General features: G+C 39.5%; 1 protein-coding gene across 1 annotated transcript in view; it reads left to right on the forward strand.

Moving 5' to 3' along the window:
* CUX1 (cut-like homeobox 1) overlaps window positions 1-16,958 on the forward strand; it is a 208,358-nt gene that overhangs the window by 127,303 nt on the left and 64,097 nt on the right. The window contains 1 exon segment of the mRNA XM_009319326.1: window positions 10,545-10,593. Coding sequence (XP_009317601.1) covers window positions 10,545-10,593 — 49 coding nt within the window.

Genomic DNA, 16,958 nt, shown 5'->3' on the forward strand with positions numbered 1-16,958 from the left:
TTAAAGTATTGCCATTCCGATAAAAAAGAATGACACCTAAGATGCCTGCAATTAAGGTTTCTAATTTTGGATAAATTATCTATTTTATCTCCATCAGTAAAAATAAGTGAATTGTTGCAGGTGCTGTATTTCCAAAATGCCAAACTATCTATTATTATTTATTTGGAGAAACAATTATAAAACAGCTGGTGCGAGTTGTAGAGCAGCAGAGTTAATCAGTGAAGACTTGGTCTTTAAGGAAGTTCTTATTTTATATTTTGTTATACTTTTTTTTCAAGTAAAATAAAAAATGGCGAGTTCTGCTCTTGTGCAGTGGGAGCAGAGCAGCCTATTCGTATGCCTGTGGACACGTAGCCAGCAGAAGCACTGCATGACCACAGCCTTTAGCCCGGCTTCCTAAGGAAATGAAGCTTCCATGAGATTGTGGTCTGTTTTACTGCCAGCCTGCTTAGTGATCAGTTTGCAGTTTGTCACCTCCCCTCCTAAATTAACTTGGAAGCTGATGATTGACTTCAACAGTAATTAACAGCGTTAGAAATCCCCGGCACAGGGACCTCTGGTGAATCTTGTAGGAATTGGGAATGGATAGGAAAGACAGACAAATAATCCATTTGAGTGGAGGGCTGCAGGTTGAGAGAGCAGCAGTTGCCTTTCCACTTGCTGGTTGATCAGCCGTCTATGTGCTGCTGGAAAGCATCCATAATCTGTATTTCCATTTGTGGCCTGGGAGGTGAAGGGATGACATTTAGGGGATAAGGGAGTGACCTAGAAATATTGCAGGAGGAAGTAGCAATGGGGGGCAGCTACAAAGCACAGATGGGACAGCTGATATTATTACAATAGATACTGTCTAAACAACTTTATAGGAACAATCGATAGGAAACAGTGCTTTATTTATATTTGGGCTTACGGGAGAATGTGTTATTTTATCCACTGACTCACCTCCATGCAGACCATCACAGGAAACAGCGTGCAAGCTTTCAGGGTATCAGGTAAAACTCTGGTCCCATCAAATCAGGTTTTGTAATAGTGCTGACTTACTGCTTTATAGTGAGGATTTTGCTCACTGTGGGAATCCTACAGACTCCAAATCATGAAAGTGGGTAAGAATACGCCTCACTCCACCACTTCAGAGGCTGTTGCTTGTTTTCTTCTATCAGGCCAGTGCAAAGCATCTTTTTGGAGCAAGCCAGTATTGACCAAGTCTGTCAAATTTTGCACAAATGATAGCTGCTCTGTTTAATTGTGTAACAAATTAACTGACATCAAAAGCTCTGTGAGTAGACCGCAGAAATGGTCAACTCCCGACAACAGGAATGAACACCCAGACAGCAGGGCATGGACCCAGAGCTTTACAAATACCCAGCTACTCTGCAGGGACATGTCAGTGAAGTTCATGGCAGGTGAGAAAGTGTTAGGGTTGACAAGTTTGAGAGTAAATTCAACTAAGCTACCATTAATAAAACGATCACTTCCCAAAATGACTTGCAAAGGATGCTTTAGATAAGGGTTTCTCACAGTGCAGACCACAAACCCACTAGTGGAATAAGTGAACAGAGAGGGGTCCTCTGCATTGTCTGGTATGAGGTGCTCATGTCGGGATCAAAAAGAAATGAGGGGATGGAAAACCTACGAAATAATGAGAAACTTGCTTTGTGTATGAGGAGAGCAGCTTTCTATTAGAAAGACCTCTAAAGCTCATGTTTAGATCCTTGGGAAACAATGATTTCATCATCAAATCTAACTACAGAGTGTACCAAAAAGAACAGAGATGAGTACAATTACAGGGAACATAAGGTTGGATAATGATGCTGCCTTAATGTGATTAATAAGACTGCTGATTTCTCACGTCTTATCAGCTGAATATAACACTGTTTTGTATATTTGTTATCTCCATTATGCGTTGTAGTATGGGTAGATAAATAGAAATACCATGGAGGCAACAGGAAACAAAACAAAAATAATCAAACATGTTTATCACTAGAGCATTAAAATGGCTGCTGTGGCAGACACCAGATGAATTATGCAATACATAACTTAATTCTCTGGGCCACAGATGTTTCATTTTTCCTGCAAGAAGATGATTGAACCTTGAATGACAGTTTCAGGCAGTCTTTGATTGCTCTGTGGGTCACATGCTTGATATGACCTGCATTTGAGTTGCTTTCTACATGCTGTTGCTTTATAAAACATGTAAAATTGACATCATGTTGGCTGCTCAAGGCCAAGTCAGGAGTAATTCCGTGCTTTTGATATGCTTTGTGTGCAAGTGAGGGAGAGGAAAGGGTGTCTGTGTTTAAATTCTGGTATGTTATTGAATCAACTGAAGTCAGGAGAGGGGAATTGCAGCAAGCTCTTTCAATTTGTAACAGGAGGCACAAGGAAATAGAGAGTTTGCTGCATCTGTGTCATCTTGCATTGTTAGAAAATCCTTAGAGCTGTAGTATTGGATCAGGCAGTGACTCCTGCTACCCAGGGCATAGCACAGTGCAGATTGGCAGCGGCCAGGAAGGCAGCTGGATACGTTTGTTTGTCTAAATTGGCTCCTCTGAGCATGAATATTCAGCATAACCTGAACCTGGAGATTGTGTTCCTCACCCTGAGGACTTGATCCTGCAAATCTGGTGGGTTTGTACTGATACTGGTGCACTACCTCAATCTCAGGACATTAATGCAGGTGGGATTCACGCGTAAATCCATCAAAAATTAAACATCAGAAAGTTCTTTCTCCTTTTCTTCATAGCCTCTATAGGCAGGTCAAAATGATTACACCAGAACTGAATTGCAGGGAACTCCTCTCTGCCTGCCAGTACTAGAACCTGCAGGAGCGTGAGCCCACAGCCCGTGAGGTTGCAGGCTTCTCACCAGTTCCCTCAGAAGTTAGTGGAAACTGATTTTTAGGTCCGTCTAAACAAGGTTATTTGTTTCTGCAAATTTCAGGTGCAAAAATTATCTCGTGTTTCGATAGCCTTCTTTGAACTCCTCTGTGGCCCAAAGGATTGTCACCAGTGGTCTGAGGTGGAAGGAAACCCAGAATGATCCAAATCTGGACACTCCTAATCAATGATTTTAAAACTACTCATAGGGCTTTGCAGGGTAAAGCAAAAATACATCGTGAAAGAGGACGTGTTTGATCATGAGACCGGGAGAAAAAGGATTTATTGCATTTCTTCTCCTTTCTGTAACGGGCAGCATGATGGCTGGACACAGAGTTCACAAGAGACCTGTTCTTGTGGAGAGAAAAACACAATGAAAGTTGAGTAGGAGGTGTTTAAATGGAGGATTGAGCAGTATGGGGAGCTAAGATTCATATTGGCTGTGGTGCAATATATGTAAATATGTGCCACATAAGAAAATAGTGTTGTCATCAAGTAAAAAAGATGTGCCATCTATTTATGTATCGGGCTACTTTTTAATACAACCAATATGCCTTTTCTTTATTCCAGCTGCTTACGTTAAGTGTTGTTCTTTAGTTTGCAAAGGTCGTGTGTGTGTAACACTGGGAATTACAGCTCTGGGGTTCTATGAATTGATATTGTATCTTATATATAATTCTAATTTTTTCTCTTTATATTTTATTGGGCATATCAATTAGTGTCATTCATATCAATTTCTCTCTGTAGAGATGATTAAGAAAACACTGCTGGTCTTTAGAAACTCTGCTCCCTAGTGCATCACTGGAATAAAGCTGATTTCTATTGTGTTTAAAACTTTATAATTGCAAACATGATTTTCTTATCCTTGAAATCCTGACTTAAGCCATGAAAGAGAAAACAAAGTGCTGTGCAGGTTTTCTTGGAAAGCAGTTTTTCTACAGACTGGAAGATGTTTTATTCTATAGGGTCTTTTCCTTCTAACGATCGGGATGATTCTTGTCTTGTACTGTCCAGGTATTGCTCAATATCTTGGGCTTTATAAGCAGTTTCTTTAACCTTTATCAATATTTGATGATCACTTGACGTCTTTCAAGCGCTTAGGACATCGTTTATTTGAAGATCATACCTGCAGCTGGTGCGACTGCTTGATCCTGGTACTTACAATACTAACCTGGTGTGCTTAATGAGAAGTCTTTGCGTGAGATTTAGTTTATTTTTTCAGCTTGAATCTGTATGTGGTGTACTGCATGGATACAAGGCTAGCAATGAGAGGAAATGAATTAATTCTAATAAAACAAAAAAAACGCTGAAAAAGTTAGCATTGAGTCTCCTTTTTGCTAGGGGAGGAACTTGATTTAGTATAGGATAACTGCAAAGAGGGGTCTGGACAATGTACAGTGGACATTTAACCATTCCCCAGATTAATCCAGATGACGTATTGTGTAATCGCTGGAGCACCTGAAACCAGCGTTTCTTTGATCTCTCAATTTAAAGCCTTCAGTGTTTCACTGCTTAGCAGAGAGGGGATTTTTTCTTCAATTGAGTTCCTAGGAAAGGAAACACCCAATTCATTACTAAAGTTGGTGGATTTATGAATCCCTGAACAGAGAAATTCTTTTACAAGAGGCCTGGATTTATATGACATTGGAAAAAGGATTATCTGATCTGAAGATCCTTAGAGGGTTGCTGTGAAAGAAAATATTAACCTCTAGCTCTTGCAATTTGAAAAGTAGATTTGAGAACTTAGCAGTAAAAAGTGTGTGAGTTCTTGCCCCTTGACGTGCTATACTGGTTATGCTGAAATAACTTTTTTTTCTTTCTTTCTTTGTACAACCCTTGTGTCTATTACTTTTGGAGGTTGTATTAGCAATAAAGGTGGATTTATCTAATATGGATGTTTGTTGGATTAGAATCATTATGAATTCTAAAAATGCCTAAACTGTGTGTACAGTGACACTCATAAGGTGCAAGAAAAATAGAATTAGTGGGTTTTTTACATTACCTTTTATCAGAAACTTTCTAAGAGCTTCAAAGACAGTGTTTTGTTGTTCTTCCTTTCCTAGAAATTAAGCAAACCAGCACCATGGGCACCTTGGCATGGTCACTGAGATGCAGGGATTAGATGAGGGTGTCTACCAGCAGAGCTTAGAAAGAGTCTTGAATTTGGGTAGGAAATCTGTCATCCTTCATTTTTGCTTAAAGAAGAAATAAAATTGAATATTCAAATGCTGGAATGCTCTTGTGCCCTGAGTGAATGCCATGATCATTGGGCTGCAGGCAATTTTGATGTTGTTTAGTGATCCAAAATTACTTCCTAGACCCAGGAACCTTCCCTGACAAAAATTCTATTGAAACTTGAAAAAATTCAATTTACTGCCTTTTTTTTTTTTTTTTTAATGCTCTGGCCCTTCTTCTTCTTTTCTTCCCCTCCCAAATATCCCAAATAACATTGGCTATAACACATTTTGTTGTGTGCTAGCAAAGTACTAGGTTATACTGCCTCTATTTTTAAGAGGCTAAGATGTTTATCTAACTTAGCCAAAATCTGCTCTGTGACATCATAGATATATGTTACAAGTAGGATTTTTCTTTTTTTCTTAATTAAACATAAATGCACATTAGTTGATAATGTGTGCTTTTAGTTTGAAATTGCCTGTGTAAATGTTTTAATAATTAGAACATTTTAATAAGCCCCAGTGGCTCCATATACCGTTTGCTCTGACCAGTAAACTTCTACATGTTTTTAAAGAAAACAAATGTGTGGGAAAAAATGTTGTTTGTTTTTTGCCAAACCAAAATATTAATCTGCCCTGGTAGTGAAGTTTCTTGGCCATGCCACTGACTGCAATTTCAAAAGTGTCATCTGTATTTTTTAGTTCTTCTATGTATAAAGAATCCAACAGCAGTTTCTTTCAAGGTTCAGTAAGTTTGAATGTTTAGGGGGCTGTAGCCACAAGATTTGGCAAACCATTCACTTGTCATGTTAATAAAAAAGGAATTGTTTCTGCCTCTTTAAGCTAGGATCTAAATGAAGGAGTTGGATCAACTGGATTTTAATCATAAAATCCAGATTCTTCTTGCTTGCAAGTGAATAGCTTTGTGGTGTTTAGGGTTTTCATCTAATTTAATTTTATTTAGAAAAAAGAACTGAGCTTCTTCCATGTTACCAATTCTTGAATTTGCTTGCTTGTTATGCTGTTCAAACGTAATCGGTTATCTTGATCTTAAAAAGAAAATTGAGCCTTTCTGCGGTTTTTATTTCCCATAAGCAATTGAATTGAAAAGTGGGGTGTTGGTTTTTTTTTTTTTAAACTCCTTAAGTTGTTTTTTTATAGATGGCATGTAAGCTTTGAGGGCTCTTTCATGACTGGTAAAAGCTTATACCTTGTAAAATCTATAGCTTTTAATGCGTTTTGTTTTTCACTTCAAACACAGTAGCAAGAGAAGAAGTAATAGAATATTTCATGGTCGTGCTGTTTCAACAGTTCAGATTCTTTTTACTTGGTGATGCTTATTCTGTAGCTCCAAATGCTTGGGCTTAAAATTTGATTTCCCAAATTCCTTAGCCTGAAAGTGTTGAAACTTAGAACACACTATCTGTAATACAGACTGAAGAACTGTCTTGCTTACATGATTACTTTTCTTCTAACACAGAGATTATAAGGAATTAGATCAGATAAATGCTTATACTATCTGTAGAATGAGAAAACACAGGGAGGATAATACTTCTTCGTGAAAACAGCTTTTACCCACTCCTTTTCTCGTGATCTGTTTTAATGTTAAGAAAGTATCACCCTTGACAAACCTGGAATAATGTTGGGTTGCAATGTAGAAATCTGCTGTAAAACACCGTAAATGTCAGTGTATTTTAGCAAAAGGTCTTCTTGTTACTAATTACGCTCATTCTCTGTATCTATCTGAAGACAGACAGAACTTTGGGGTTTTTCTCCTTGCCTTCAGCTCTTGGGGTGATGGGGTAATCCAGGCACTCACAAGAGGCCAAATCTTGTGTTGCTTCAGGAAGAAAGAAAGTTAAAAGTGAAATCATCAGATCTGTGTCTCTTATAAGTGAGTTTAGTTCGCATGGAATGACTTGGGTCAGAAATTTAGGGTCAGTATAACCGCGGATTTGCTGAACTTGGCCATTGTTCCCTTCAAGGTTCCACCAGATTTTCAATGAAAACCTGCAGGACAAGATGCCGGCAGCCTTGAGCCGGATGGTATTTTGCCTGTCAAGTGGTTCCGTTGAAATAAAGAGAAATACTGACATAGGAAGGGCTGAAAATGAGCAAATGTGGTGGATGGTGAATACATCAAAAATGACCTGTGTGGGACTAATTCAAGTGGAGTTTCCTCGTACCTCGCAGGTTTGAATTCGACACAGTGCTCTGTAAACAATAAATCAATGCAAGTTATTTCTGTGAGTGCATGAAAGGTGCGAGAACTGTAATTTATTTTATAATAAATACTTCTGCTGAGCAAACAGTGAATGTTGCTATTAGAGACTTTCTCAAATAAGTGATTTTTAGACTGCTGAGTGCCAGCTACTGATGTGGTAGTTGAGTTTTTAAAATGAAAAGACTGAATTCCTTTTGAAAATTCTTCTGAATGCTGTTGACACTTGTGCTAGGAAAGAATATAGAGTAATTTAATTCATTACTTAAAGATAACGCTTATGGTTGCAGCATTAACCTCCATTGCTGTGCAGACTGCTAGGCTGGAGATGTTTTGCTTGAATTTTTTTGGAGATGTTGCATCCTTTTATTAGGTGTGCAGAGACAGATTCTGTGCAGAAAACCTAGGTAGAAAAAATGCGTGAGGGAAAGGGGAGTTCAGGATCAGTCAGCTGGTGTGCCTGGATACAAGGACAAAGGGACAATTTTGCCCTTGGCTACAGTTTGACACTTCTACTGGATTCAGTCAGAATTATCTGTGTGCACTGAAGGGCAGAAATGTCATTTTTATGGCATTCTATATCCTTGGTCGCTTTTTTTTTGTAATTGGCTGCGTATACCAGTGCTGTAATAGAGCTCTTAAATCCTGACCCCAGACGAAATGGCATACAAATACTGGTATTAATACTTCTGTCCATTTTAAATACAGGATTGTCCTGAGTCCTTCCACCTCCTTTTTCAGGCACCGTCCTGTGTTTTGGCCTGTTTTACTGGCAGCCACACACCTCTCCAATGGCCTGGGGTGCTCCTCTGCTTTACTGCTCTTGGTCCCATCTCCCCTGGGTCCTTTGGCCAACATCCCTCTGTTTCTTCTCTCGCTCTTCTGTCTTCATCTGTTTCCCTACCCTTGGCTACCTTCACTTGCCTCTGTGACCTTTAAAGGTGGCTGAGGGCCCTTTGATGGGTCCAGACCCCCTCACACTTCTGCCCCTTCCCACTCATCTCTTCTGCATCAGTCATCTTCTTTTCTCCAAAAAAAAGGTTCCCTTGGCTGAACTGAAAAACAACCCTTCTGCTCCCAAAACAGGGTGCTCTTCCTCTCCCAGTCCGAGAGTTTTGTGCTTCTGAGTCCTTCACTCTTCTCAGATTCTGCAGTTTTTCAGACCTTTGGCTGATACCTGGCACCCCCTCTTTGGGAGGAAAGGCAGTGATTTTATTGTTCTCCAAACCCTGCAGAGAAGCGAGCGGAAACTGGATTCGCTTAAGCTGTAGCCAGCATGTTGGGATGGGACATTCCCAGCTCTGATCTGGGAGGCATGTGACATAATCCAGACATCATTTACTGGCTCCATATAACCTGAGGCATTCACACATAAATTCAGCCTGAATACATAAGCTTATATAAAGAGGATCCTTAAACTATCCTGGCTAAAAATATTTGTAAAATGCTGGGAAACTTTCTTTCGGTGCATTAGGATGCTCTCTTCCCTCTTATCTCTGTTACAGATACATAATGGGGTCACTTGTATGGTCTTGGGGACATCTTTTCCATGTGAAATACTGTAATTTCCATAAGTGGATTAACAAGTATTTTGGGGCTGGAGTCTAAAACAAAAGATGTTTCACAACTACAGAGGCTAAAGAGATTGAAAGTGTTATTGTAGGCTTATGTTAACCTGTCCTGTCCAGGTTAGTCTTTTGGCTACTCCCTGCACACTTTGAATCCTTATTTGCCCAAGGAGTGGTTGTTCAATTCAGTAACTAATGTCTATTATTTATTATTAATTCAAAACATCGTGTGCATGATTTCTTTCCAATGTAAGAGCACATTAGCTTCTCCTGCACAAGAAAACACATGTTCATCTGTTTTCCATTATTGTCCAAAAGATTTTTTTTCAAAAGGCAATTCATGTTGCCCCGACAACATTAAAGGCTGTAATTAAAAATAATTTTCCATTTATTTATATACATACACATTTATTTATGATGATCTTTTACTGCATTTCCCTAAGTGTGCACACAGAAACCTAAAATGCTGTTGAAGAGTAAGCCAATATTCAGTGTAATGATCCAGTGTCAAGTGTGCCAGTACCCTGATGTACTTCAATTAACCACCTTTCCCAGCAAACACCTGCATAGAAAAATGGATCTTCTGTGGGATCAGCAGAAAAACAAACCCTGACTTTTCTGCACTGGCAGAGGAAGGGAATTCCAGTATTTCACAGCTTTTACTGATAATGATCTGCTACAGATTAAAAACAAAAAACAGACATTATGGTGTTGGCAGATTGCAAAAGGACTTGCTGGTTAAAGCTGCTGTTCATAGGAGATGAGGATAGTGTTTATTGCTTCCATATGGTCCAGAGATATAAGACAGGCAAAATGTCTGGGGAGAAGTAATGTGTCTTATTATATAGATACAGAACGTACTTTTAGGTCTGTAGGCCCTTGTCCTGGTACCTTTCACAGGTGGGAGCGTGAGTGTGAAATATTTGCCCATGATTCAGCATGATGATAAAAAAAGATTGCTTAAGGATTGGATCCATTTGTATGAGCAAAGTCTTAGAAATGCTGGGTTTTTTAAAGGGTCGAGGCTGGTAGCTGCCACCTAACACACGTATGTGAAGGATTATTTTTCCTTGACTGTATAGTTTTCAACCCTTTGACTTTCCTATTCAGCTTTGTAAATTGCACTCAGAGCCTGAGTCTAAATTTAGAGTTTCATAAATTTGTGTCAAAAACTCTTTTCTGCATAATGTAAAATTAAATTTCTTGGTCTCTTCGACCTCATGATTTTTTTTTTTTTTTTTAGCCAAATTTAGAACTAAACTTCTAGGCACACTGAAACAGAAGAGGGCTACTTTTGTGTACACGTATACACGTAGTTGACTGACGAACTGTAGTCTTTGACTTCTTCGTAATTATCACTTGTGAAGCACCTTTACATGTAGGAAAGATGACACTGCCCTTCTGCAGAAGGTTGGGGAGTAAGATCTTCAAAGATCTAATGAAGATGCTCAGATATCGATACGCTTATTTTGTTGCAAAAAGGGAACAGGTGAAAGAATTGGAGACTTGCAAACCAGTCCACAAAGCTGAAACCCAAGAGGATTTCACCAGTCAAAAGATTAGCTGATCAGTCTTACTGTGTCCTTTTAAAAAAATATTGAAAATGGGTATTGTTTGTATGAATGTTGCAATTGTACTGTGCATGAACTCATATAGCAGGCATTCTTCATGTGATAACAGTACTTCTGCTCTCTTGTTCTCCCAGGGCTGATGAAATCGAGATGATCATGACAGACCTTGAAAGAGCAAATCAGGTAGGATTTTAAATGAGTCCCTCATAAAATTCTAAGTGTGACTTTGATTCCCCCCCCCCCCCCCCCCTTCTCTTTTGGATTTCATGACAGTTCTTTTATATGCACTTAGCAGTCGTAAGTGTGTAGAGTAAGAAAATATGCAAATTTAGAGAAAAAATACAGCTCTTTAGGGATACTCTGTGAGGATTGTATGCACAGTAGAGTAGTGCTTGCCATATATTTACCTTCTAATAATTTAAACTTAAGTTTCCCACTATAGGTTACTCTTGGGTTTATGTTTCTAAATCCATCACGTTGGCCCCTACTCGGACATGCAGGTAACTGGTTTACCCAAATTAAAGGGCCTCTGCCCTGCAGCAGTGGCAGGGCTGCCAGCAGCCTGACCTAGAGAAGCCTGACCTTCTGCTGCAGCTCCAGCTTTTGTGGACTTCTCTGGACTTTTCTTTTTCCTTCTTTTTCTGATATGTTTTATTGGTGTATTAATTTTTAGCAAGGGTTGGATCGGACTGTGCCGTGCAGGAGAACAAAGAAATTGTAATTTGTTCCTGCAGATGCTAATTTGGTAGACTGTGAAATGTCTTTCCCGCGTTCCCTCACAGTGCACACGTTCCCAAGAAAGTGGCACAATTGTGTGGAACTTTTTAAAATACAAAGTTTCAAAAAACCCAAACCTAACACCCAAGTAAAGCGCCCTTCTGGTCCAGTCTGTACTTTGTGTGACTATTTGAGGTGTTGGAGGAGATGTGTGGACATGCAGGATTCAGAGGTGATATATCGAGTGCACCCTCAGTAAGTATGCAGTGCACCCTCAGTAAGTTTGCAGACGACGATGAGGCGCTTAGGGACATGGTTTAGTGGGCATGGGGGTGTTGGGTTGATGGTTGGACTCGATGATCTTGGAGGTCTCTTCCAACCTTAATGATTCTATGATTCTATGATTCTATGCAACGGGTGATGGTTTCACAGAGGGAACCCTCAACCAGGCATTTGCTTAACAGTGAGCTTCATTAATCCCTCTGTCAGGTAACATCAGAGATTACAGATCTTAAGTCTCTCAGGTTATGGTTTTATAATCCAGTTGAAGCTTACCTAAGAGCAGCTTGCTTCCAGGAAGAATAGTTGCACCTCCTTCCCCACCATGCAGTCCTGCTGCACGCCTTGTGCTGTCGGTAGTGCTTGTGGAGCAGCACCGTGAGCCAGACCAGGTCGCTGATCCTGTTGAAAACTAACCCCCCCCTCCAGCTGCTGTTTTGTTTTGTCTTTTTCCTTTTGCTAGATCAGCTTTCAGCCCCCACGCTCCCCTGGTGCAGCTGACAAGTATAGCAAGTATATTGTCCTTTACATTAATTCTTTATAAATTGGAAAAATACTAATGAAACAGAAGGCAGATTTGTAAGTTGTTGGGTTGACTATTTAGTCAGTAAAAGAAAATTGGGGTTTGCACAGTGGGTTTTAGTTCTGTCAAAGAACTTTTGTAGACAGCATTAAATATTTATGAAAGTGCTAGTAATTATTTGAAAAGCTGTAGACTTTTTAGAAATGATGTAGGTGTTAAAGATGTTTTGGTAGAATTATTTTGTGATTTTTTGCAAAGGCAGTACATTTTGCAAAGTTGTAGCAATGATTTACCCAGTAGGTGTTTTTTCTCAGAGTAGAAAGGTGGTTGTAGTTAAAGAACAGGTATTTCCGATTTCCTCATTGCCATACTAAAATGGAATATATCTATTTATGCAGAAATGCTAAAGATGTTTTCCTATCTAACTGGAACAAATCCACAATGTGGTGTTTTGGTTTTTTTTTTACTTTATTGCATTGTTTTTTAATTAGTCAAAATTTATAACTGCTTATGTGCATAACCATTAGTTGGGTTGTAATTCAGCAAACTCTGAATCTGTATGTAGACATCAGCGTGCAATTCATCTGAGCTGTTGTAAAGCCAGAAGAGGTGGTTCTGTCTCCCCTTTCCCCATCTCCCCCTCCTCTGCTTCCCCCTCCCGGCTGCTGTGGTCCTGTCCCCTCCCTAACAGCAGCTTTGGCAACTGGGGGACCCTTCATTGAGTCCATCGAGCTCAGTAACTGCAGAAAAGCCTGAATTTGGGGTGAAGGGGCCAGGTTTGTTTTCTGTGGGTTTAGCAAATTGAGGCAGCTCAACAAAACATCGGAGAAGCAGCAGCACCGAGATGAGGGACGTGAGAGGAGCGTGTGGCCTCAGAGGAGACAGGGAAGGGAGAGTTCAGCGGTGGAGAGCAGGAGCAGCAGGCTGCTGGAGTAGCTCAGCTGATTTGCTGAAACATGCCCGTAGTCCTTGTCTTGTGTGATGCTTTACCTTTGTAAAACACTTCTATAAATTATAACTAAGTAATCTTTGTAGCAGCTATTCCTGTGTTTTACCTCCTTATAGTTGAAAAAAAAATTGGAAGAAATTAAATCCGTTGCACAGGCCAGAAAGTGAGTTTGCATCAGGTTGAAGTGTTACAATTGCAGAAACAAGTACTTAACATAATTATGTATTTAATAGTTAAATTAACATTTCCTTTTACCATTTCAGTAAGTACTTATTCCCCTTTATTAAGGCTACCTTTAAAGAGTAATGCACAGCATGACTCCTACTTTGAGAATAGACTGCCTTGCTGATTTTGATGTGATGTTTTGCTGCTCTGGAATTAACACTGACCCAAACGACTGGGATTCAGAGCAGAAATTTACAGAACAGCAAAATGTTTCCACTGAAAATGTGAAAAAATATTTACCCTAAATTTTTAAGTATCTGATATTTCTTGAAGATCCCTTTCTCAGTTACTGTCCTTTTTAAATCCAGAGCTGGCATTTCTGAACTTCCCTTGCTTTATGTGAGGACACCTCTCTGACTCTTAAGAGGTGGGGAGTGCCATTTCCCTCCCCAGTTCTGCAGTAATGAGAGGATACTCATTGACGTTGATCCAGGTGTCCGTATTCTGGGTGATGAAAGCCATGGGGACAGACTTGATGTTGTAACTCCCACCCTCGTGTCCTGTTAGGTGAAGCATGGACCATTCTTCTTAGTCTTCAGGCTTCATCACCCCTCTTCTCCCACTGTTTTTTCCTCATTTGGATCCTCGGATTGTTTCATGCAGGAGCTTTTTGGGCTTGTTTGTGTGCTATCATCCCCAGAAGAAATTACTAGCTCGTAGAAATAATTACCTTTAAATACCAGTGAGCTTTGCAATTTTCTGCTTAGAAAGAAAAAGGTGTAGTGCCCGCAGAGCTGGGTTTCTCTCCATTGTGTCATTAACTCAAGGTATAAACTGAATTTTGCTCCAAACCTTAACCCTAGCCAACGAGAGAAATAAACCCCTCACTTGAGCAGAGCAAACTAGGGTTGGAGGGGTTTGGAGGTGGGTGCTGGAGGTAGCGATGTGGTGGCAGCAGGGCTGCTGGGATGACAGCCCTTTCTCAGCTGCTAATCCAGGCACTCAGTGTGGTTAATCCGAGATCTTGAGTGGGGTTTTGCAGCAGGGCTAGTCTCATTCAGACTGACAAAGCTCAAACAGAGTAATTTAAGTACACCAATTTACACCCTCTGTTAGGGTGAGGCCGGTCCTGGCTGGGAGGTGGGTGTCGGTGGTGGCAGTGGAGTAACCCTTCCACTTTAAAGTCTTGAGAGGTGTAAACCAGTACAAAAAGGAGAAGAACAGCACCTTAAAATGGCTGGTCTACGTACACCTGCCTCAAGAGGAGCCATTAGCTCCATGGGGTGTAGCTTTAGCAGGGGTGTAAAGTCTGAAGCCCATAGCCACCACTTGCTTTAGCAGTAAGATGCGACTGCATCATCTGCAAGACAGCAAGAGGAGCTGTGGGCAGCGGCAGCGGGGGTCTGTTATCCCTCTGTTTTCCTCCTCATCCCCGAGGTTGTATGACTTGTATGGCTTGGGTATGTAAAGGGCTGAAGTCAAAATATAACTAAATGCAATAGGAATTGCTTATTTTCACTTTACTAACCCGCCAGCTCGATAACGAAAATAACCCGAGAGTTCACCCTCGCATTTCCATGAAGATTTAATAATCCTGTAGTTTGGGGAAGGGACTCGTTTTATTAAGATTTCATTTTGCACAATAAATCACTGCATATTTTCTGATATGCTACGAAGTATAATAATAAATAATTAAAACTAAACTACCCTTACTTGTCAAAATAAATGATTTATCATAGTTTGGGATATAGCATCTTTGAATTTTTTATTGGTTGATTCCCAGAATATTATAATTTCCAATCAGTGAAGTTAATGAAGCTCCAGTGTACTTTTCTGCATTTGCAACAGTTACAGTTGTCTGAATGTATATTTTACAGAAATATTTATGGTTAGCACTTTTCTGTACCTTTTCAAGTTTACACCCTTCTCACAGTGTTTATGGCAGTAAGTCACGAATCTTTGTGATGACAAATTTATTCAAATGAATTATCCTTCTGTTTCTATACTTCATCTAGCAACCTGGAATCACCCAGTTGTGTGTGAGAAAAACTGAGGTTTCTATTGAAAAGAGTAATTCCTATGTTGTGAAAACAGAAATACTTTGGAGTGTTAAATTTGAGGGGGGGGTGTGTCATTTTAAGATTTTAATACTGAGTCTAAGTTTGTGGTTTCATGTCATTGAGGTATCCAGATCTGTCTACTGGCTTCATACATTCAGTTCACATTGTTTAAAAAAAAAAAAAAAAAAAAAAAAAAAAAGTCTAATGGGCTTTGTAATTTGGGCTTCCTGAAAAAAAAGTGCTTTTTCACTTTTAAAAGAAAAAGAGAAGAATTTCCATTAGGGTTTGTTGATCCTGGGTTATTGTATTTTAATCTTGAGGAGAAGGAAATAGATTTGAAAAACAGACTCAGATATAGGTATCCTTAGATTCTGGTAGCAATAACAGAAAGAGAACATGGGACACTTTTTTTGGTGGACTATATTGTGAAAGCTATAGAGAAAGAATTAATATTTTTTTTCTTCTGTGTCTCTGCCAAGTTATCCCTTTGGAAAAGCAAAATGTTTCCATTGGTTTTCTTTACATCTTCACAGTGCTGATAGTGCTCCCAGATTTCTACTTCTTATTTTTTCTGGGGAAAGAAAGTCAAATACAGAAACTTCTGTTATCAATAAACCAAGAACAATTGTTCTTTCTGTAATACATAACCATTTATTAAAGAATCTAGACTGGATCAGTATTATTTATTCCACAGAAAGGTAGTGGTAGATTTTAAGATCTGTAGAGGAAGGGGTAGTGAGTTTAAGCATTTTTTGGAACCGAACTGCCACTAAAATACATGGAACAGTGTCTGCTATAGAAGTAGAAAGAAAACCTCACCAGGGCGTTTTGGCAGAAATGCTGTTCTCAATATTATTTTTTTTTATTTCATGGAGTATGGTACCTTCCTATCTCTAACAAATCACATTGGAAAATGGTTTGAAAAGATATTCCTACTAAGTGAGATTGCTATAAAATATGTATGTTTTTGAGTAGCAGATGGAATAAATTCTCCTCTTAGCAACACAAATGCAACGCAATATAGGTAGTGCAGGTGCTGTGTGGGAGGTTTTGCTCTGACCCACCAGTGGTAACAAAACCAGTGACAAGGCAGTCCTTGTTTTTATGTTTCCACGAAGAAGGGTATTCATCTTGACGTGACTCCTTCATCTGCACCAAGGCTAACACAGATACTGCCAGAGTATTTGCTTTTTATTTCTGACTCCCTCTGCAATGAATGAGATCCTCTGCTATCGTGGTGTGCCGTAGCCCTGCTGAATTCAGCGAAGTTATGCCGTTTTATAGCAGATGAGGTCATTCACTTAATCCTGTGATTTCACTATCTGTAAAATGGGAATAATAACATTTACTTTATAAAGTGCATTGAGATCCTTGCACGGAGAAGTGCTGTATAAAAGCAAAATATGGTTAATATTATTTTCATACAAACACAGGAGTTTCCTGTAAATGCTTGGCTTTCAGTTGGGAATACGTTTATCTGGCAGCCTTTCAGTGTGCAAAGGAAAGTGCAACAGCCTGAAGACAAGAATGAAGACAACCCAACCTCTTCTGTTTGTCGGAGTTTTTTTCTTTTTTTTTGTGTAATTCTCCATTGCTGGAAAAAATAGGTGCCAGAGCCCTGAAGAGTCTTTCATGTCACAGATTTTCTGATAACCGTGCTGTTGTTCTGTGAAAGCTAGGGTTGTTTAAAAGTTTTAAAACAAATTTTTATATCTCAAAAGTTAGAAAATTAAAGCACATTGAACCAGTGTGCTTTAATTGACCTCGTGCTCTGAGAAACATAGCTTTTGAGGCAGCTTGCAAGTAAGAATGTCAGCTTCAAGCGCTTAAAACCAAGTATGGTGATTACTGCCAT

Source organism: Pygoscelis adeliae, unplaced genomic scaffold, assembly GCF_000699105.1.
Source record: "Pygoscelis adeliae isolate BGI_AS28 unplaced genomic scaffold, ASM69910v1 Scaffold282, whole genome shotgun sequence".
NCBI classification, from domain to species: Eukaryota; Metazoa; Chordata; class Aves; order Sphenisciformes; family Spheniscidae; genus Pygoscelis; species Pygoscelis adeliae.